The sequence below is a fragment of the Phalangium opilio genome, unplaced genomic scaffold (genome assembly GCF_054372755.1).
Source record: "Phalangium opilio isolate 3A_F unplaced genomic scaffold, DU_Popi_V2 ptg000002l_1, whole genome shotgun sequence".
Taxonomy (NCBI): domain Eukaryota; kingdom Metazoa; phylum Arthropoda; class Arachnida; order Opiliones; family Phalangiidae; genus Phalangium; species Phalangium opilio.
Window position 1 is genome coordinate 14,569,595 of NW_028324144.1, and position 23,253 is coordinate 14,592,847.

At 39.3% G+C, this 23,253-nt stretch overlaps 1 protein-coding gene and 2 long non-coding RNA genes across 4 annotated transcripts; 2 read left to right on the forward strand and 1 right to left on the reverse strand.

Moving 5' to 3' along the window:
* Positions 1-794: 794 nt before the first annotated feature.
* LOC149720119 (uncharacterized) lies at positions 795-5,054 on the forward strand. Its single transcript, XR_016376669.1, has 3 exons — positions 795-930; positions 998-1,074; positions 4,917-5,054. It is a non-coding gene; the product is annotated as an uncharacterized LOC149720119 (long non-coding RNA).
* On the reverse strand, positions 4,062-6,987 carry LOC149720120 (uncharacterized). Of its 2 annotated transcripts, XR_016376644.1 has the most exons (5): positions 6,829-6,987; positions 6,537-6,757; positions 4,849-5,283; positions 4,608-4,775; positions 4,062-4,528 (listed from the first exon to the last, which is right to left on the reverse strand). It is a non-coding gene; the product is annotated as an uncharacterized LOC149720120 (long non-coding RNA). The 2 variants fall into 2 exon arrangements; XR_016376634.1 differs by having other exon boundaries at positions 4,608-5,283.
* Positions 6,988-21,000: 14,013 nt separating this feature from the next.
* LOC149720121 (uncharacterized) lies at positions 21,001-22,421 on the forward strand. Its single transcript, XM_089859392.1, has 2 exons — positions 21,001-21,759; positions 21,829-22,421. Exon 2 carries the CDS (start codon positions 21,855-21,857, stop codon positions 22,350-22,352), a length of 498 nt encoding a protein of 165 aa, XP_089715518.1. The 5' UTR covers positions 21,001-21,759; positions 21,829-21,854; the 3' UTR covers positions 22,353-22,421.
* Positions 22,422-23,253: the final 832 nt, after the last annotated feature.

A 23,253-nucleotide genomic window follows, 5' to 3' on the forward strand; every position in this document is an offset into this window, starting at 1 on the left:
TTACTTTGATAAATGCCTAAGGGGATAAATATTATTCGTATGCAAAAGCTTGTTTAGGCGTGTTTCGAATAATTTGAATAATTCTTACGAGATCGCTTTATATAAGAAAAACAATTTATTAGTGAAGGTTAAAACTAATTACTTTGGGAGGGACGGAAATTGTTTTTTAACATGATTTAAATCTAAATAAATGTATATTAATATTAAACTAAAGAGGTTATTTTTTATATAGATAGATATATTAATGTCCTCTTTAATCTTTAGTATCAACTCCGCAATGAAAAATGTATTTTAGGTTAAATTAAAAAATAGCGTATCAGACATAATTATATTTTTTGAAACTCTTAATATGAATAGAATAAGGTTGTGTTATAAAAAAAAAAACCATGTCTGGGCCTGAGATTTTGGGTATAAAAGCTCGAGCATGGGCATAGGGTTTTTACAATCAATCCAGCCATGAGTAGCAAATATCCTCAAGAATCACAGTCTATGTTTGACTCTCCACCGTCTTCTCCTGGGGATCGAGCCGGAACCAGCAGCGGTAAGCGGACCATAAATCAATTTTTGAAGCCCGACCCTGTCGAGGTGTTAATCGACTCGGACGACGAGACGTTCGTCCAAGACGTACTACAAAAACACGTCGTGGGCATTCACGGCATTGAAGGGTCTTACCGTCTGAGGAGCGACGGTCAATACTTCGAGACGCGAGTCCCCCCGCGAAAAGGGGACTATTTTGTAGACATAAGTGTCTACAAATTTAAAGATATAAAGGACTCCCAAGCCGACAAGCTTTGGGAGTGCAGCCACAAGCGGCTGAAACGAGTCGTTGACGGGAAAGATAAAGAGGCGGTCAAGCTCCTCAACGCCTTCCACCGGTTGGTGGAAGACATAAAGGGTGACGCGCAGGCCACGCAGCAGCCGCCAAGCAAAGTAAGTATCTTATTAACAATAAATTTACAAACCAAAATTTTGTTCCAATTTTTTTTATTTCTGATAGAGATTCAAAAAATGAGTTCGAGCAGCGGCAGCAGCGGGAGTGACTCGGAGGGTAGTGAGGGAGAAGAACACGCACAGGTAAACCGGTTCTACACAATTGAGCGACAGATTGACAAAACGAGTCGCAAGTGGCATTGTAAACAAATCGATTTGCGTATAGCTTTCAAAAATCTGGAAGACATTCCAACGCGAGATTTTTTTCGAATTTTTCGAAAAATTCTCGACGAAGTTATACGCAAATTAGTAACCGAGAATCCCGGGTATAATCGGGTTCGATTTGTTTTAAGCTCCCCCGGATTGACGACCCCCGTTAATATTAAATTTATAAAAATTGACAAATTCACCAGTAAGCGAATTATGCGCACCATCTATAGAGTAACGCAATCTAGTCGGGACTTTGTCTTTAATGGCGAAGATTTTCAGTTTGATATAATTTTTCTAAACCTCGATGCAAATATAGGAACTTATTATAAATCTATAAAAAATAGAACTTTGGTTAATTTGGATTATTTCGTTAAACAAAATAACCAATTTATTTTTATGGAGAATAATGATAATCTCTGTTTTGCTCGAAGTTTAGTTCTGGGTAAAGAGATGGCCGATCGCAACTTTTATCAACAAAATAAGCAAGGTCCGCCCTTTAACCAGGACAATTTTAACAAACTGAGACGCAATAGCACTCTTCAAGGTAATATTGCGAAAATCTTGCACAGAAAAGCGGGAGTCCCCGAAGGTTTTGTTACTCTAGAAGATATTCAAAAATTTCAAAATTATTTAGCTCCCCATTATCGAATCGTAATCGTTGATGCTGCGAATAATTTTACCATATTTTTCAAAGGACCCCAAGCTCCTAAATTTATCTATTTATTAAAAATTGGCGACCATATCCACCCCGCGAAAACTTGGCATGGCATGATGGGCGGTGTTACCTCTTGCGATTTATGCTTGAAATCGTTTTACAAACGTGAATTGCTAAAAGAGCATAAATGCCCCGAGGATACAAAACCCTATATATGTTTTCGGTGTCAAGGAGAAGCTTTTCATTTAACCAACGAGGATGTTTTAAAACGTTGCGACGAATGCCACCGCTACTTTTTCCCGGGCCCCTGCTACGAAACTCATTTACTTAATGGCACCTGCGCGAGCCAAAAACGATGTTTAGAATGTGGGCGACTGATGGGTGACGACCACGACTGCAATCCCGAATGCTCTCAATGTAAAATAGTCCATCCGCCAGGTGAACATTTTGTTATGCCTTTGGAAACCAAAATGAAAGCCTCACGGTTTATTTATTACGACATTGAGACTATTCTTAGAAATAATATCCACGTCCCCATTTTATTAGTTTGCGATGTAGAGACTGAAGCCGGCTTTGAAACCAAAATTTTTTACGGCGCCAATTGCGTTGAGCAATTTTTAAATTATTTATTTAGCGTAGAGCAGGTAGTTTTGACTGGACAGAAACGTAAAACGTACCAACCGCGCTTTACTAACACTCAAGTCGTAGCTCATTACGCGAAAGCTTTTGATAACTTCTTAATTCTTAACGCTTTAGTTCATAGACATGTTACCCCTGCCGTTATTTTTGACGGCAGTAAAATTTTAATGATTCATCTTGAGGGACCGCAAATTAGATTCCTCGATAGCTTTAATTACATTAGTCAACCTCTGCGTAATTTCACCAGCATGTTTAGCCTCGGCGATGTAGCGAAAGGATTCTTTCCATTTGATTTTCATACCGAAGAAAATCTTAATTACATTGGCGTCATCCCTGAAGCTTCGTACTTTAACGTAGCTCAAATGAAAGCCAATGATTATCGAGATTTTCAAACTTGGTACGCGTCAATGGAAGGATCTATTTACAACATCAAAGAGGAGCTTATTAAATATTGCATTCAAGACGTTCGAGTTTTAAGACAAGGCGTCGAAGCTTTTAGAAAAATTTACGTAGACCTAACCAAATTAGACCCTTTTTGCTTAAAAAATATTACTTTGGCGGGTGCTTTAACCACTATTTATCTTAACAATTACTATAAACCTTACAGCATGGGTATTGTTCCTTCTAACAGCTATAACGCAAAATTTAATCACAGTCAGATTAGCTTAAAATATCTCGCTTGGGTGGAGAAAACGGAAAATATAAAATTGCGAACGGCTTTAAGCTATGGGGGTGAATATCGGGTGGGTCGCTATTTACTCGACGGCTATAGTGAAACGCCGCCCAAAATCTTCGATTTCCACGGTTGCTACTTTCACGGTTGTCCATGCCAAAAACTCAATGCCTACAATACCCAACTCAAAGCCAGCAACAGATTTCTGTACGAGCGAACGCTAGATAGAGAGCTGTTTATTAAAGAGAAGATGGTCGGGTATGAATATACCTCGATTTTTGAGTGTCAATTTGCTAAGCTTTTAAAAGAAAACGCCGAAGCAAAGGCTTTCTGCAAAAGTTTAACTTTTCGACCTCAAATATCAGCCCGTAGCGCTCTCTATGGGGGACGAACGGAAAATTTTGTTCTTAACTGCCACGTGCAAGGTGAGGAGAAAATTTTCTACAAGGATATTATTTCTTTGTACCCGAAAGTTTGTCGCGATTGTCCGTACCCTAGCGGCCACCCCATAATCTATAACAGAGATTTTGACAAATCGCCAGGGTGGTATTTTGGCGTTATGAGTTGTCGTTTGCTGCCCCCTCAAGATCTCCACATCCCCTTAATTCCCTTTCGCAGTGGTGGTAAATTAGCCTACGCCCTCTGTCGCACGTGTCTAGAATTGCGAGCGGAAATCTGCGAACACACTGTCAATGAACGGGCTTTCGAATCAGTCTGGCCAACGGTTGAAGTCTATGCCGCTATGGAGCATGGATATAAACTCCTTGATATATTCGAGGTTTACCATTATCCAAAAACGGAATATTTCTTCGCCCAGTACATGACTGATTTTATCGCCTTGAAAGTGAAGAATTCCGGATTTCCAGCTCACGCGCAAACGCCTCTGCAAAAAGAGGCGTATATCGCTGACATAAACAAGAATGAAAAGCTTTCTCTGACCGTGGCGGATATTCAATCAAATCCTTCTCTGCGTAATATCGCTAAAATTAATTTAAATTCTCTTTGGGGTCGCATGGCGTTAAATACGGGAAAGATTCGCAGCATCTTTATCAACAATTATTACGAATTGATACGATACGCGAGCGATTACACTCTGGAATTAGTCGACTTACGGCCAGTTACGGAGTCGATCGCTCTCTTATCGTACAAAGCCAAAAGCGATTACGTTTCGGACTACAAACTGGGGTCGGCCATTGTGGGGAGCTTCGTCTCGTGCTACGGGCGACTCGAATTGAACAAGATGTTGCTTCAATTAGACCGCGCAGCCTTGTATTGTGACACCGACTCGATAATCTACCGCCATCTACCGGGAAAGTTTGACATTCCAACTGGCAATCATATTGGTTGCTGGGCGGACGAACTCGGCGGTGATTATATAACTTCCTTTTGTAGTACCGGTGCCAAAAGTTACTCGTTTCGCACTAGCAAAGGAAAAGAAGTCAAGAAAATTAAAGGGTTGACGTTAAATCGAGAAAATCTTGAAAAACTTGACTTTGAAACCTTTGAAAGTGTAGCGATGAATCCGGAAAAGGAAGTTACAGTCAATGTCCCTTTTAATTTTAAACGGGATAAATACAAGCTGCAGCTAGAGGCCGTTAAAATCACCAAAAGATTTCGCCAAACCTCGAATAAGAGATTGTTGAACGCCGATTTGACAACCAGTCGACCCTACGGTTTCAAAGAGGCAACACCCGCTTCAACATCTCTTTCGCATGAATTACGAGGCTAGGCGAAGACATACTTTTGAGGGCTTGTGGGAATCTTGCGTTCCTATCGAAGCCCTGGCCAAAGACGGTTTCTATCTTGCAGATGTAGAAACACAGACGACGCGCTGCGCCTTTTGCGGCATCGCCTTGTACCAGTGGCGTTGCACGGACCATCCATCGAGGGAACATCGGAAACACAGCCCATCGTGTCCGATGGTTTCCAAAAAACCGTGCAACAATAAACCACTGCGTCAGGGGTTTCCCGACTTCCCGACCAGCGAGGGCGAGGATGTTTGCGAGCCTCTAATCCAAACATGCCCAGCCACCAACAACGAGCGGTCGGGAAACGAAAAAGTGCGCGTGCGCATAAATCCGTCGTGTTTTCTTCTGTAGTGCGTGTGTACCAGCTACCCTCCGAGTCTCGCGTCAACTTTAACCTCCTCAACGCCCAACGCTTCCGCCAGCGTTGTCTGGAATTAGAAGAGAAACTTTTTAAAAAAACAATTACTTCATAGGGGATATTTTTTTTGGGTAAAAGGGTTTCGTTTATATTGTTTAAAATATTTTCTAATTTGTGTTTATTAAGGGTCTTTGGGTTTTGGGTTAATTGTATTTTTGATTATATATATATATATAATTTGTGTTTATTAAGGGTCTTTGGGTTTTGGGTTAATTGTATTTTTGATTATATATATATATATATATATATATATATATATATATATAAACTGTTAATTAAAATAAAAATGTTTATTAATCAAGATGAATCCAACCGAGTCAGTCTCGCATTCTTTAAAGTTCCAAACACCCGCCCAGTTTCTAATCGTGGGGCCAACGCAAGCGGGGAAAAGTTTTCTTTTAAGTAACTTATTGCAAAATCATCAGCTTATGTTTGACCCACCGCATAAAAAGGTTATTTATTGCTACGCCGCCTGGCAGCCAAACTACGAAAAATTGAAACAATTGATTCCGGGAATTCAATTTATTCAAGGCTTGCCAACGGCGGATCCGGACTTTTGGGAAATGAATCGCGACTCCTACTTGATACTAGACGACTTAGCTAGCCAATTATTTAAACAAGCTCATATTGCCGATTTAGTGTGCGTGACGTCGCATCATTTAGGGTATACGGTTATTATTATTACTCAACAACTGTTTCCCAAGGGTAGCCAATCGCGGATAATTTCTCAAAACTCTTCCTATTTTATAATAATGAAAAATCCTCGAGATGTCGCCTCTATTAGATATTTGGCGCAACAAATAAGTCCAGATAACCCGAAGCGTATTACGGAGGCGTACAGACTAGCCACTAGAGAACCCTATAGCTATTTGTTAATTGATTTAAAACAAGAAACTCCGGAAAATTTACGATTAAGGTCGCGAGTTCTACCTCACGAATCACCTATGTATGTCTATGTCGATTAAATTTAATTGTCATTTGAATAATGGCCCCACGCGTTAAACGTCGATCAGCAAAACGCTCCCGGCTCGTCGTAGCGCGTCCCTCGACCAAGTTTGCCAAATTTGTCCCTTATTTACAGAGTTTGCGTCAAACTAGCTGTAAACAACGGCGAACCCTCTTAAACAATAGTAGCGCGCCTCAATTAAAGAGCATTCAGACAATTTGTAAGAATTTAAAGGGCGGGGGTATTTATTTGAGTAAAGACCGCAAGAAAAAGCTAGCAAAGTATAAGAAAATTATTAGACAACTCGGATCAAGTACCTTGTCGCAGAAAAGCAAAAAAAAGCTGTTGTTGCAGCAATCAGGTGGTTTTCTTACGACGTTGCTTGCCGCAATCTTGCCTTCGATTGTCCAAGCCATAGCTGCTAAACTATGAAACAAATGGTTCTTGTGCCCGCTAGCGCAGTAACTTCAACAGCTGCCCAAGAGCACTCTGCTTTGGACCGAGAGATTGAGGATATTTTAAAATCGCCATTGAATGCCTACGATAAATTATATAAATATTTAGACGCTTTTAAGAAATATTTAAGTATTGAGAAACAAATTCCTTTACCTAAATTTGAGGTCGTAACACAGGCAATGTCTAATGTCCCCACGCCGCCATTACCGGTCACCCCTAAAATGCCCCCGCGAAAAAAACAATTGTCATGGCCGAGCTATGCCACGTCATCACCGACAACAAGCGCTTCGGGCAGTTCTTTTACTACGCCTAAACGAGCTGAGCCTCGGCAAAAGGTTTTCAAAAGCGAAACGGCTGCGGGGACACCAACACCAGAAGATTTTTACCAACAATTTGGGCCGACCTATGTTGGAGATATGGTGAAACGGCAAGCCGAAGTTCTTGCAAATCATTTGCAAAACACATTTTTCACGCCAAAAAGAGAGCTAGAAGAAGGAGCTGTCGGTTATGCAAATCGTGACGACGATTTACAAGAGGAAATTGCCGATGAACAAGAGAATTTAGCGGAGGAAAACGGGGACAATTTAACGGACTTGGAAAACCTGTTTGAGACGGCCTCCGCTAAACAGAAGAACAAGAAAAAAAAGAAAAAACCTCGGAAAAAGAAAGACGAGCTTCAAAACTTAGGACCGCTGGTTCCATCTAACGAGAGGAGAAAGAGGCATAATAAATGGCGCGATATTGATTAATAAAAAAAAATGTAATATTTAGACAAATAAAAAATTGTTTTATTGCGAACAATATCTGTGTACATGTTTTTTTAAATGTAAAGATAAATATAATAAAGCGACATAGTCGTTAAGTTTAAGATTCTGGTCATAGATGGCGTCTAATATCGTCTTTCTAGCTACGCCCTTACAGCGGAGTGCTAGGTACAGACAACAATGGACGCCACACAGTTGAAAGAATGGATGTTGAATTTGTTGTTTATTGTAAACAACTCGTTTCCCGTATCGGTTTAAATTAACTTTATAGTATCGCGGCGACTTTCCGTAAGTGCAAAACATTTCCACCGTGTCATTGTTAGAAAAGCACGCTATCCAATGTTCTCCAGCCTCTCCAGCTGCTTCATTATTGAATATAAAGCAAAATTTGGACCTTTTTGGCCGTTCTGGGAGTCTGTCTACTGGGAAGCATCCTAAATAGTAGGGTCGCGTTCTTTTGTCGCAAGTTAAAAGAGCGTTTATTTGCGAAGTGTTCATAATTTATTCTTGACAAGGCCCGTCTCGGGTAACGAGACTTTTTGTAATTCGGCGCTGTAGAAAACACCCAGAATTTGTTCCCCCTTTAAATCCGCTACGCTATAGACGGGTGGTGACCTGGGTATGACGTCAACAACGCGAAATATTTCGTCAGTAAAGGTGCCTCCCGAGCTGGTTTTTCTAAATACTCTACTAGCTATAGAGAGACGCACGTAGTCGCCAACTTTAAGCCTCGGTGCGTATCGAGTAATGCCGTTTGATTTCCCGTACAGTTTATTCCAAATGATTGATTCGTTATCTATATTAACATGAGCCGGTGCAATTCCAGTAGTTGAATGAACCCGTTCATTATAGGCTTGAGTAATTAAAGGTAAATATTTAACGTAATTTTTATTCCCCGTGGCCGTAATAACCCGGGCAATTTGTTCCTTAATTGTTCTAATAAAGCGTTCCGCTAAACTAGCCTTATGCTGACTCCTGGCAAAATGTATTTGCACATTGTTTCGTTTCAAGAAGGAGGCAAAGTTGCGCGAACTAAATTCACCCCCTTAGTCCGTGTATATTTTTAAAGGGATCCTCTCTCGAAATATTTTTTTAAAAGCTTCGATAACCTCGCCAGATGTTTTGTTTCTAAGAGGTACTGTCCATCCGTAGCGGCTTAAGACGTCAATGACGCACAAAACATAGCGAACATTTTTATTAAAACGTTTTAATTTCGGTAGATCCAACAAATCAGCTTGAAAAACGTCATCGATAGTCGAGGCGTACACTTGGTTGGTTTTGAATCGGAATTTTCGAAATCGATGTTTCGTATAGGCGGGCTGTTTCTCGAGAAAGGCGACTAATTGGGCTTTTGGCACGTCCGGTAAGGCCTTTTGTAACCTGGCTAGCGACCCATAAGCGGCCGGATTTGCCACGTCGTAATAAATTTTTCTAATTTTAGCGTCCATGCCTTAACAAGTATAAATAACGACTAAATGGTTTCCCAATAAACAACTTTATTTAATACACGCAAAGGTATTTTATAAAAACAATATCAGTTTAACAAATACGCTATATTAGTACATTTATTTTAATAGCCATAAATCAAGGCATTCTTTAAATCGGCAAAACTGTTGACAAAATAAGCGTAAATATCCTCTTGATCCTCGATCCATCCATGGTCGGTCTCAAATTGATGCAAAATTTTCTCACGATCCAGTTGAGGCAGCGCTTCGTGCAAATTACGCTCGACTCGATCGCTGAAATTTGTGTCAAATTCTGAGCAGCTTTGAGAGTGGCATATTTGTTTTCGACACTCGACGTTGGCGCAAGTGGAAGTGACGTCAAACAAAGTGGTAGTGAGCTCGTTTAAAATTAATTCGCGCATGCGACAGACAGCTATCCCTTTAGCCTTGAGATCCTCGTCAATCAACGGCTTTAAGTCGATCAATGTCTGCCATCCTGTTTTGTTCAGGCTGAATCCTTCGCTGGTGCTAAAGTTGAGGAAATAACGACTGCCGCTGCCTCGTTCATAGTATCGAAGATCGATTAGACGTTCATCTTTCGAGTTGACGAAGCATTCCAGCTTGATGCGCTCTTTGACGGGCAACCAAATATGATAGCGAGGTATTTTTCCGTCAAAAAAGGACGTGAGTTCATTTTGAAACCGAAACAAAGCGTACCAGGCGTTAGGTTTTAATATTGTTTTTGTACGCGTATCCGATCTTTGAATTAATATTTTAGGTTCAATTGATTCAATGACGCAAATGTCGAGCTTTGGCGTAACGGTGTGTACTTGGTGCATCTTGGCTCGCGACTGATATTGTATTTATAAAGTTTTAGTCTTTTATACGTTGGGGTGATTATAAATAATTTCTCTGTTTTTAGATATTATTAATTGGTTGTTTGGAAATTCGGCCATGACAATGCACGTGACGTTTTCGGTTAGCGGAGAGCTAAATCTTAACGATAATCGCAAGTTACCAGTCTGGGGCATGGAATTTAGACCTAACGAAGCGAGATGTTCTCTACTCAAATCAAAAACAACGACAAAAAAGCCCTTCTTATATAAATCGTAAGAAATTATATTTCCTCGGTCAAGACCTAATATCTCGAGACCCTCGAATAAAGAATTGTAACATCTAACGTACTGGTCGTCGGCAAAATTAGGCGTAAAGGGGATATCGGGATAATTTTGCGAATTTAAAGAGAATTGCATGAAATCGAGTTTGAAGTGTTGGAGATCCAGGGGGTTAGAAGTTGCTTCCCCTACAAATTTTTTATTAGTAACGAAAGCCACGACAGTTCGCGAGGGTAATTGCCCCGTAAACAAGCTGTCCCTAATAAAATCTTGCGTTCCGGTGGTTATTAAGAAATTTTTCATAACAATAGAGTTTATTTCGTAGCGAGCGTTTATTCCCGAGTTTAACATCTGAGCGTGCGCTAGTTGCAGTTCGGGATTAACCTCAATTTCGCGCGTAAACAAGGTGCATTCCGTTAAATCAATCTTATACTTTTTGCCCTGCTCATTGTGAATAATAGCGAAATCCGCGGAGCTTCGATGAAGTCTAATTCGCACCTCGATATTATCTAGTAAGAATTTGGGCGTTTTGAACATATCCAAAAATAATTCGCCAATTACATCGCACGTCTTTGATTGGGCCACGCGTTTAGCGCGACGACCAATACCATTATCTTCTTTGTTGATATCGGCGTCCGCTAAAGCCGTCGCCGGATCAATAATGGTATCCAAATAATATAACATAGAAGTTAACCAGGAATTGGCCGCCGTTTGTCCATAATTTAAAAGTATTTTAAAATAGGCCATATATGGGTACATATTATTCGGTTGCTGGACAGCGACGCCATTAAGAAATAATTCTACTTGACAAAATAGCGAGGCAATTATTAAATTTGTCACCGAGACTTTCTTTTCCGCATCTGGAACGACCGTGCCGTCCTCGTGCAAAACGCGAAATTTTAATCTCAAAAGAGTTTTAGTCAAATCATGATAATTGTTAGAGGGAGGAATGATAAATTCTACATATTTAGCATTAGTTAGGGGAGCAATGGGATAATGAGCAGTCGTTTTAGTCCCCACAATATTATTATTCACCACTGGCTTTTCAAATACTTCAAAGTCGGAAAGAACACTTTCGTAGGTCGACATGATTAGTCTAGAAAATCGCGTTTAGTGCGTTGCTTAACACGTTTGCTCCGGCTTGTTTTAGCAGTCCTCTTTCGTTTTCGGCCCGTCCCGCTTTGAGTGTTGACGAACCGGTCCACGCCTTTATGTAGTAGGGAATTTATTGATTGTTTGACATTTCGTTTAATCGATTCTCGAGGTGATATTCCGGGGTTTTGTGCATCGCTAATTACTCTACTCGTTAACCCAACAGCTTCGGACGCTAAAGTACTAATGGCCGGCCTAATAAAGGGCGTAATTTTGCGCAATAAAGAATTAAAGATGCCGCCAACACTAAAACGACCGCCCGATTGGAAAACGTTTGCGTGTAAAGCCGGAAGGGACGATCCTCTTTGGAAATACAGCGTATATCTATTGGGTACCATCGCTCAAGATCTATTGACGTCGACGCCTAAAAAACAGTTTAATATATACTTTGCCCAAATTAAACGGGATATTTTCCCCGTAATCGGATTTCAATTCAATTTCAATTTCTTGTATATCGCTAGTTGAAATTGGATAAAAGTCGATATTATTAAATATTTCCTGGTTCTCCTCGTCTAGCAGCGAAAAAGCCGGCATTTTTATAAAACGTAGCAAGGGGGCTTGACCACCACCCACTACTTGTTGACGGATAATATTGGTATAAACAAACATGGCATCGACGCCTCTCATAATATCAGCGGGATACTCCGAAGTCTCGTTATTGATATACCGATCCAACTGATTACTACTAAAACCTAGCAATCGTCCCAGTCCTCGTCCGGGTGTTGTTTTGGGAAACAAAATTGAGACCGTATCGTTCAGTTTTGAAACCGTCACGGTTCCGTCTACATTCTGCGTGAATTTTAGACTTTTTCTATGCATCGGCGACATGGCTTCGCTCATAGCACTTAAAACATCGCTAATATGATAATAAACCCCGGGAGGAATCTCGCACGCGTAATTGTCGACTCGTTTGCCTTGAGGGTTATCCTGTTGATATCCGGGTAGGGACGGCTGGTCAGCCATATTTGGATCTTCTGGAAATCTATCAACATCGTATTCGCTAGTCCAAAAATTATTAGCCTCTGTCAGTGTCATTGATCTCAATCGGGGGTTCACCAACGATACACCCGAGTGGCTATGTTGCAAAACTTCTCCCTCTTCGGGAATGTTAAATAACTTGGCCATCGGTCCCGCTACCGATACGCGAACACCTCGCTCTATTTCGAGACACGTGTAGTATCTATTTTCTGACGCCGTTTTGAGAATAAAGATTTTAAAATGACGGCGAGTCATAAATTGCTGAACTTCCAATAATTTGTTAATCACTTTCAAATGTAGCGAAAAGGGGATTACCGCACCGGTCGGGGTAAGATCACAGGTATATTCACCCGCCGGTATTTTGATTTTCGTTGTCTCCGTCTTTGTAAAAAGATACATTAATGAAAAGTGGACGCGATATGATACGCCTGTACTGTTAGTAGTTTTAAAATGCGTAAAATTACGCTCTAGAGGCCTCTTGGATAGAAACGTCCCCCCAACGTATTCATTTTCTAAATTTAATATATCCTGCAAATCCGGCGAAAATTTCATTTCAATTTTTGCCGGACAATGGACTCTAAAATAATGCTCCGCTCCTTGCTTAATAACGCTAAATTCAGCATTGTGCAATCTTAAAGTATCGTGGTTGTTCGAGCTTATTTTGAGCTCTTCAGCGATTTCATAATAAATTTTAAAATCATCCTCCAAAGATTGTTTCGCTTTAAACTCGCCTGACACCGAGAACAATAAATAAATCCATGGTTCCTCCCAGGCGGTATAATGCTTAATGGTTCTATTGACTCGATATTCTAGATAGGCATTGTTTTCATTTATGGTATATTCTTGTATCGTGAGGCTTAAGGGACCGCATTGCTGCTTTCCGGTATAATATTTATCGGGGTCGAGGTTGAGCAATTTAGCTAATTGGGGAGAAAATTTAATTTCCACCCATTCAGGTGTTTTGAAATTATACACGATAGCATAGCCCCAATTATCTACTGCGTGATATGTGAATTGAATTTTATTTATTACTAATTTTTCTAAAGTGTTGGCTACGGCTCGATAAAGCCCTTCGGCGTTTTTCTCTGGCGTTTTACTGGCTCTAAAAGTTTGCGGTAAGAACAATATCTTATAGTTATCATAATCTTCGGGGTTAATTTGTTTAGGCTTTTCAGAGATAATTGGTTCGGGCTTTTTTTTCGGCGGATCAACTGGCTGCGGAAACAAGGGTTTTTCATTAACCGGTGGTGGGGAGGGGGTTGGTAATACGGGTAGCTCAAAAGTAGAGGATGTTGTAGAGTCTGGAGATTTTGAGAGATCAGGCTTGGATAGGTCGGGTTTTGATAGGTCGGGGTTCGGTAAGTCGGGGTTCGGTAAGTCGGGTTTCGGTAAGTCGGGGTTCGATAAGTCAGGGTTCGGTAAGTCAGGTTTTGAGGGGTCTGGAAATATATATATTTCCTCAACCTCCGTTGGCGAGGGGGTCGGCGTCAGTGGTTCGAAGGTAGAGGGTTTCGGGGCCTCTTGTTTTGTTAGATCAGGCTTATATGGGTCCGGAGCTGGAATTTTGGGGGGATCCGGAAGTTTCAGGGGATCTGGCTCCGGCTTTGGCTTCGGTAATTCAGCCTTTGGTTTTGGTAGTTCGGACTTCGGTGGCTCCGGCTTTGGCTTCGGTAATTCAGCCTTTGGTTTTGGTAGTTCGGACTTTGGTGGCTCCGGCTTTGGCTTCGGTAATTCAGCCTTTGGTTTTGGTAGTTCGGACTTCGGTGGCTCCGGCCTTGGCTTCGGTAATTCAGCCTTTGGTGGCTCTGTAGTCAGAATCTTTAAGGGATCTGAAGTAGACGGGGTTGGCCTAGTTGTTGTTGTTGTAGTAGATGTTGGTTTAGTTGTTGTTGTAGATGTTGAATTAATCGTTGTAGTAGCGGCTGAATTAGTTGAGCTCGGAGGTATTAGTTTATCCGAACTTGGAGGTATCGGTTTATTTGAACTTGGAGGTATCGGTTTAGTCGAATTTGGAGGTGACTGTTTACCTGAAGCTAGCGTTTTAGAGGGGTTAGGCCCTGAATATGTTGGATAATAAGGCTTTGGATAGGTTTGTTTCGGAAGCGTTATTTTGGGTGGTGGTGGCGGGGGAGGGGTTATTTTGGATGACTGTGGTTGTACAAATACTACGGGTTCAGTCGTAGCAATAGGTATCGGAAGAAAAGGCGTAGTTCGCGGTAAAATAGGTATAGATGGCGGTACAGGTCTATATTCTGGCTGGGGTTTTTTTCTTATCGACGGAACCTCGTGGCTTGTTTTACGTTTAATGGCAGCTTTAGGAATGTACTTGTAGTCAAATTTTTTTTTAAAACTATCTCCAACATTATCAATTTCGATTTCCACGTAATTATTAGTGTAATTTAAACTTATATTTTTAGCATGCTTTGATACAGGATATTTGGATATATATGGAACATCTTCGTAATTATTCTCTTTAAATTCAAATAGCGTGGTCAAGGGGGAATCAGCTGGTATTTTGAACCGTATGTTCTCCTCTCCTAAAACTTGCAGGTAAACGGGAAAGTTTGTATCTAACTGTTTTCCCAGGGCCCCGTCCTTATATTTATTCACTAATTTAAAAGATAATTTGCCTTTTAAATACGGATGACTGTTTACATCATCATTTAACAGCTCGACAAAATTTTGGGGTAGTTCGTACTCTTTGGTCTTGGTATAACGATTGACAGGTATCTCTATTTTTTGATATTCAACAGGCTCTCTAACAGCTGCATAGTTGCCATGGTTTGGGTCACTTACAACCTGAATTTCAAACTTGTTAAACTCTTCGCTTATATTCACCCAATGATTTGGAAATATGATTTCTGCCAACCCAACTTCATAATCGCTACTCAAGTTAAGAGGTTGATGCAAATAATTTTTAAAACTTGATTGGGTATTGTTTGGGTATATATCTAAACACGTATTAGACGCTAAAGTTAAAAAGAAGTCGTCATTCATGACTAACGCCTGTTTATCAACTAACCCCAACTTCTTAAACAAACCTTATTTTATACATAAATTTCATAAAAAGATCGGCCATAGCTCGGTAGACTGGCCGGGATTTGAACTCGCCACCTTTTTAGGTATTACATTAGTAGACCCTGCCTTTAACCACTGAGCTATGGACGATCTTAAAATACACGCCGTTTATCTTCATCAAAAAAAACTTTAAAAAATTCTTAAACTTTTAAAGTCGTTACCCTTGAAAAATCTACGTAGCTAGGTAATTGACCTTACCCGATTCCGATAAAAAAGACAACGCCCTGACTAGTTCGAGCCGGTTTTCAACTTGTTTGATGCAGTTATTATGTAAGACGTTGGGCTTTAATAGTACGTTTCAGGGTGTGGTCGACAGGGTGTGGTCCTTAAAAAATAAATTTTTTTATCTAGAGAACTTGTTTAATATTAAATCTGCTCTCGGTCATTTAGTATATAAGCTCTGTGTTTCGCGGAGAAAGTATATAAGCTCTGTGTTTCGCGGAGAAAGTTATCAGTTGCTCAGCTATGCTCTTAAAAGTCCAACTAAAGATGTCTTGCTTTAACTCGTGCCGCTTTTGTTGGGTGAGAAAAGACCAAACTCAATTTTCCAACGGAAAAGGGACCAACTTTAATTTTTTCCAACTGTCTTTTTCGGGCATTGCCTGAAAAGAGACCAACTTTAATTCATGGGCTAGATTTATGCAACTTTCGTATAAATCCTTCAAAGATACATATATTCTAGCCCATGAATCACCCTTCATTGCAGTGTCATTTGCATCCACACAACTGACTACCGCGATGAAGGGGAAGTCCTGGCCCAAACAACTGGTTGGCTCCTTTTCCATCCCGAACCAGTTTGGGCCAGGACTTAATTTGGCGCCTTTTCCATCCCGGTTATAGATCGGGATGGAAAAGAAATTTCTATTATGGTCTCTTAAACGTTGTGTAAAATTTGTGTGAAGTCGCTTCAAGCCCCGCAGTGGCTCGGATGTAACTTCCTTCGGGAGGTAAAGGGTCAACGAAGAATTTTATCGGCCCGTACAACCCGACAAGCCGTGCCAGTGCATAAGGTTCTGCGTACCCTGCACCAAATGGAGCACGTTCTCTTCAGTGAGGCCTTGACTTCGATGTCCTTCTCAAACTTAACAGCTGTTCGCTCGATCAACGTGGATACGATTCACAGCCGAAATGCCCAAGATCTTCCTGAATCAATGGAGGCATGTACCACCAGAGTGCCTGAACAAAGCTAGTGGCCGACGCCCCGCTAGAGTGAATGCCACGTTGATGTCGTGAAATTGTTAATAAAACGCGGCGCTAATTACGATTTAAAGAGCGGCTTTCAGTTAAGATTTCGACTAAAATATCAAGTTTTGAAAATCAAAATGTCACTTTGAGCAAGATGCTTTTTACGCCAAAGATAAAAACAACTACCTTCAAAATTTCGATTTAAAGACATTAGCGGTAAAAGTAGCGGTAAATATTTCTGGTTTTAATTTAATTTTTGTTTATATTTATATTCTTGTTATTCTCTATTTATATTCTTGTTATTCTCTATTTTATTGTATATATTATTTGGTATTTGTTATTAAAAAATCTTTATTTATATGTTTATCTTTGTTTCTCAGACATACTTTAAAGGTTTTATGGCGGGAAATTCAAACAAGAATCTTACAAAATAACTAGACTGGTTTATTAAAAGAACTACAGCTTGTTTTGGGGGGAAAAATGGGTAAAACCCCTCTAAAGAGTCATAGCATGCTGGAAGGTAGGTTTGGTCAGGTAGGAGTTTAGCTTAATCTTTGTTTGCAAGTTTGGTGGATGAGGAGAGGGCAGCCATCTTGGGGTGGCGGCCATCTTGGATGTCTGCATATCTAGGTAGTCCCTACTACTGATTGTCTCGAGAACGTTTTTTCTCAAGTTCGTTCACGAGGTGGTTTAGATGACCATCCAACTCCACTTAACGCTTTATTCCGGATACGAATGATTATTTTAGGCAAAAATCCTGGCGTAGTAAATACAAATAGTAATACAACTGATATGACTCACGCTGAGTATTTATCTTGTGACCTTCTAACATTTAACGAAAGATATGGGCCAATGGAAACAATTTCAGAAAACAAGAATGAATATTTGTTAGCTAATATTTACATGAAAGCTTGCATTACACCTGATGTATCAACCTCTGATGAAAATGACTTGGTTAACTTACTAAATGAACCAAAACCAGTTAATAACCTAGATGAATTACAACACAGTAATTCAATTTTAAAATCTACTGAAAATAAAGATGGGATTGGTGAAAATGAATTTTCAAAAATGGAGGAAAATGGAATGGATCTCTATGCAGGATGGATAGCAAAAAAATATTGCAAAAAATTTCCAGAACTAGATTTAATTGATAAAAATACACCCAATGACCATAGCTATCAGATACCATCATGGGCGAAGCTTTTGTCCTTTGGTGGTTTGTCAGTGCCCTCTCATTCATTCAATAACTCAGTGAAATCCTTTGAACAAACTTTTACGAATTATCTACCTAACTTATCACTTTCTAATGAATGTAACATAGTTAAAAATATAGCCAACTTAATTTTACAACAAAATACTAACTACCCTCTGGAAATAATTAAGTCATTTGTTAAGCTGAGAATATTCATTCGAATAAAGTATCACAATTCTACTAAAAAAATCACTGATAAATGTTTCGATGATGATAGTCGTAAAAAATCCAAAAAAATGAAAAAGATTATGAACTGATTTTTTATGCTCTAGTATTACCAGAGGTATTACTAGATCGCGTATATAAGTTTACTACACTTAATTACTTTGAGGTGGAATTATTTAAGTTAATTGATCTACTTTATTTTTATTGGCAGCACTAGTTAAAATTCAAAGATAACATTAACAAAACTCAAGTATTAGTTAAGAATTTCTTCGAAAAACAATTAACTTATTAACATTAAGCTACTTTGTGATATAAATATCATTTATGATAAAAAAATTGGTATATAGGTTCCTATAACATGTGATAAACATTGGATCTCAGTCATAACTCGCACAAAGCCGCAACATAAATGTTTTTAGTCAGTGACTCAGTGCTGAACAGTACAAATTTATTTAAAAAAAACTCAAGTGTTAAAAACCTAGTTATATTTTCAATAAAGTCATTATGTTTACCTCATTACACATAATTTTTTTGCAATTCCTATGTCTATTATTTAAAATAATCCACTCGAAATGCCGACCACTATCTCAAACTACGACTCTGTTTTAAAGGAGCATTTACCAACTATAGCATCTTCCGAAGAAAGGCGTATACTACATACCTCTCACCGCAGATACAAAATGAGTTTATTTCCCTCTTGGGGGAAACAGTAAAACAAAAAATTCTCATTGATATTAAGGCGGCCAAGTATTTTGGTATTTTGTTAGACAGTACCAGGGCCGTATTAACCACTAGGCAAGTTAGGCAATTGCCTAGGGCCCGGATATCTGAGGGGCCCGTAATCAGCTAGTTTTCAAAAATTGAGAAAATGAAAAACCCAAAAATATATTTCCCCCTCATTCTCTACCAAAACATAACGTCACTGACACCATGGAAAAGCCAGGTGAGATGTAACGGCAGCCTAATGTTGAAAAACCCGTTACCCAAAAACATTATGGCAATTTATAAAGAAAGAAAGAAAAAGACTAAAAGAAACATAAAAATTCAATGGAAATGTATTTTCAGAAGTCGCAATCCTCGGAGAAAGAAACATCATTTTGAATTCGTTTTGTTACTGACCGTCATTAAACACTGGAGTTGCATTGTATGATTCCTTGATAAGCTTTATTCAGGGTGTTCGTCATAATTTGAAATATTTTAAATAATTGCTCAGCTACAAAATAGATATTTTACAAAAGTAACGAAGAAAGGGGAAAAATACATAAACGGTTCTTTGATGAAGGCGCAGGAAAGAACAAGGCGACCCAAGGGTTGGGCTCGTAATAGTAGCCGCATCGTACCGTACTTGACAGGCCTACAGGAAATTTGAGTAAATAGCCCTTGATGCGTTACCTTAACTGTTTTAAAATGATTACTTCATTTTTTAATCAATAATAATAATCTAAGCTTTGTCTATGAAGGGATTTCCACTCTAAGCCTGTGGCTTGTTTACAGGTGGGTCCCTTTACATCGCATAGAGGGGTGGTGGCTAGCCCCTATGCCACAGCTAACCTACAGCGCCCTATACTAACTATTACCATTAACCTCTGCAAGTTTTGATGGAAAGGAGAAACCGGGTTAGACCGCGGAGGAAAACTCCTTTTAACAAGCGGGGAGAGAACTTGCAAACTCTACGCAGAAGGATTTGTTCCCAGATTTTCACCCGGTGCCCCAGTCCGGGATCGAACCCGGGATCCTCTTGCTGCGAGGCGAAAGCGCTAACCGCTACGCCACCCCACTTATATAACTCCTGTTATAATTATAATAGTGTGACACGAACGGAAAACGTGAGTATCCCCACTATGAGCATCCTTTAACAGAAATACCCGTATATGCCCATTAAAAGAAGTACAGAAAATGAGAGTGAATAACCCCTAGATGCCCTAACATAAATAATAACCCTTAATCCTTACTTCAATAAATTTACTTACGTTATAATTGTAATATCCAGGGCAACAAGATAGTACTTTCTTTTAAAATTCTTCTCGATTAGAGGAGAAATACACGTAACTTCTAATAACAAACATCTCCTCAAGACCATTCAAAATATAACGTCAGAATGTACTTTCTTTTGCTTTTAAAAAATTCACCTCGATTTCTTTGGATTTTGAAATAAGGGAGCGGGATCGAAAGTGTGAAACCCTTATTGTCGACGGGTGACAGGAATTTTAAAGGGAGTATTAAACCTTCCATTTTAATTAAGGTAACACCATAATCCTCTATCTCGCTTTAAATATGTCGAGCAATCGTAAAACACAATTCAAAATGCTTAACCTTACTGGTACAATTAAATGCAATGCTTAAAGTTACTATTATAATCCCCATCCTCTTAAAATGCACGAACGTAAAAATCACCTCACTCCCATTCACTCTCCCTTAAATTACGAAAGAAAAATTCTATACTGCCAAACGCGCTACTCTTTCACGTCTATTGGTACTAGTACTAGTACGAATACAACAGGGCAGGCCAAACTAAGAGTCTGATCGTAGATGTACATCATACGATGTGGCTAAAAACGATGATACCACACTGAGTGGACGGGACGCTTTTAAAACAAAAGGGGTTTACGTGACAATCTAATGACAAATACTAAAAACAATCTGAAGTTAACAAGGACACTGATGAAAAGTTTATACCTATTTTAAACATTAATGCCCCCGATGAATCTTTCTCTGGACCTTTCCAAGAATTGGCAGAAATGTATTGCAATGATTTAAATTTTGAAGAGCTTGAAAAAGAACATTTCATGCATTTCTTGAAGAATGAAGAAAGCAGAAACCCAGAATTCTTTCATTCCTTCATTCGTAACAATAATATAATTTCAACTTTTCCACACTTAGAAATTATTTTGAGAATTTACTTGTGTTTGCAATGCAAGTGGCGAAAGATACTTTTCAACTTTAAAAAGGGTGAAAAACTACTTAGGAACTATATTAGCCCAGGATAAATTAAGATCTTTATCTTTGATATATATTGAAAATGATTTACTAAACGACTTCATAGACTATGAAGAGATAAATGTTTTGAGTTAGAAAGAAATTTAACTATTGAGTTCAAAAAGAAATTTAAATATGCAGTTAAGTGTTAAATCAATTAAAGATATGAAAAATAGTATGTCTCTTAGATTCTCTGAAACTGTGGTCTGTGGGGAGCTGGGGCCCGGAACTAAAGCCTTGCCTAGGGCCCAAAAAATTGTTAATCCGGCCCTGGACAGTACACCAGATGTATCTCATGTAGATCAAATGTGAGTAATAATAAGATACGTTCACATTGAAAGTGGGAAAGTTGAAGTCCAAGAGTCTTTTTTACGATATGTTCCCCTCGCAATGAAAGATGCGGGTGCTTTAACGAATGACATTTTGCAGAGTCTTGAGAAAGAAGATCTTGATATTCATATGTGTCGTAGTCAAGGTTACGATAATGCGGCAACAATGTCCGGCGTTCATACAGGTATTCAAGCGAGAATTAAGGAGATTAACCCAAAAGCATTTTTGTGTTGTGCGCAAATCACTCTTTGAACCTTTGTGGGGTGCACACGTTTTCTACGAACTTTGGAAACCATTTACACTTTTTTTCTGGATCTCCACATTGTTGGGATGTGCTTAAAGGACACGTTGAAATTACGGTTAAACGCGTGACCAAGACAAGATGGAGTGCTCATTATGATGCTTTGAAGCCAGTGATGAAACTGTTTGGTAAGGTAATTGAGGCTAATAAGGCTCTGACCGATCACACCGAAAATATCGATACAAATGGAGCAGCTCAAATATTGCTATCAAATGTTTGTGATTTTTCCTTTTTATGTTACTTGTATTTTTGGTATCACGTTTTGGAGGAGGTAAATGCAAACTCAGAAATATCTGCAAATTTCCAGAATAAGTTTGGAAAAGATTGTCATGAAGCTGCGGTATTTACTATCTTTTCTTAAAAATAGTCGAGATGAGTTAGTTGACAACTCCATAAAATAAAAAAACAGATTTGTGTCAAGAGATTGGCATCTCAATGGAACGCAGAGGAAGGCGAAAAAGGAAGAAAATGATGCCTGGTGAGACCGCCAGGGACGCGGGACTTAAGCTACCTCAGGAACTTCGGAGAGCTATGCTCGAGTGTGTGAGCCATTTCTGTGTAGAACTGACTCGGCGCTTATCATCCATGGAATTTGTTGTTTCCAAATTTGCCATTTGTGAAGTCCAGAACATATTACATGCCACAAGTGAAACTTTAAACACCCTAGCCTCTAATTTGTCGGAACACTTTGACGAACTGAGCAAGGACGACTTGGTTAAAGAAGTTATACGTCTCAGGCGTTACTTAGCATCGGCTCAGACGTCCCCCGAAGAGAGTGAGAAGTGGACGGCTCTGCAATATCTTCAGTTCATCGTTGATTTTGAACTATCCGACTCGTTACCTAATGAATTTTTATCCCTAAAATTCTACTTAACTATTTGTGTTTCTATTGCTTCATGCCGAAAGTTGTTTTTCCAAGCTAAAGTTAATTAAATATTACCTCGGTCAAGTATGACCCATTTGCGACTCAGTAGTTTCGCACTTTTGTCAATAGAGAGAGACATTGCGAGCAGAATTGATTTTTATGACGTTATCGAAACATTTGCCAAAATCAAAGTGCGAAAACAGAGATTTTAAATTGCAAACGCATTGTCCGAAGTAATTATGTGTATATGAATGCCACTTAGCTGATTAATTCCGCAGAATAATATTGCTTTTTGTATTATGCTTGTACCACTATAACACTAGCAATTGTTTATAAACAAAGAATAAATAATTTTTTGAAACAAAATTTGTGTCATTCATTCACCATTTGATCGACTACCCAGGGGTGTTGGATCGGGGGGGGCATTAACAGCCGCAACCGCCCTGGGAATCAAAATCACTGGCGACACCTCTGTGACAATGTTTTACTTGTAAATATCAAAGACGACGTCTATTCTTTGGCATTCTGGAGCGATCGACAGAAATTTACTCCAAAGGTGCTACGCTAAATCCCCTACGACTTGAGATTTGAAGTTTTTACTTTGACTTTTCTTGCTTGCGACATGAAATCAATTATCACAGCGGTCTTAAGCGTTGTTTTTTTGGGACTTAGACAAGATTTCAGCTGTTGTATTTTCGAGGTCACGTACAGTACAAGTTGCGATTTATCTGGTTTTCGGAGAAGGCCATCTTTAGTCAAAAACAATGATGTAGACGTTACTTCAAATCAAAATAAACTCTAAATAGAATATCCCCGAGTTCTTGCAATATCAATAAACCTTAGGGCGTTATTGCTTTGCTTTTCGACACTGATTTGTTAAGCTTTCGGACCTTTTGGTTTTTGTTGTAGCTTTTTTATTGGGTCAAAGATAGACTTTGTCTTTTCTTGAAATGGTTCACGAACAAACTC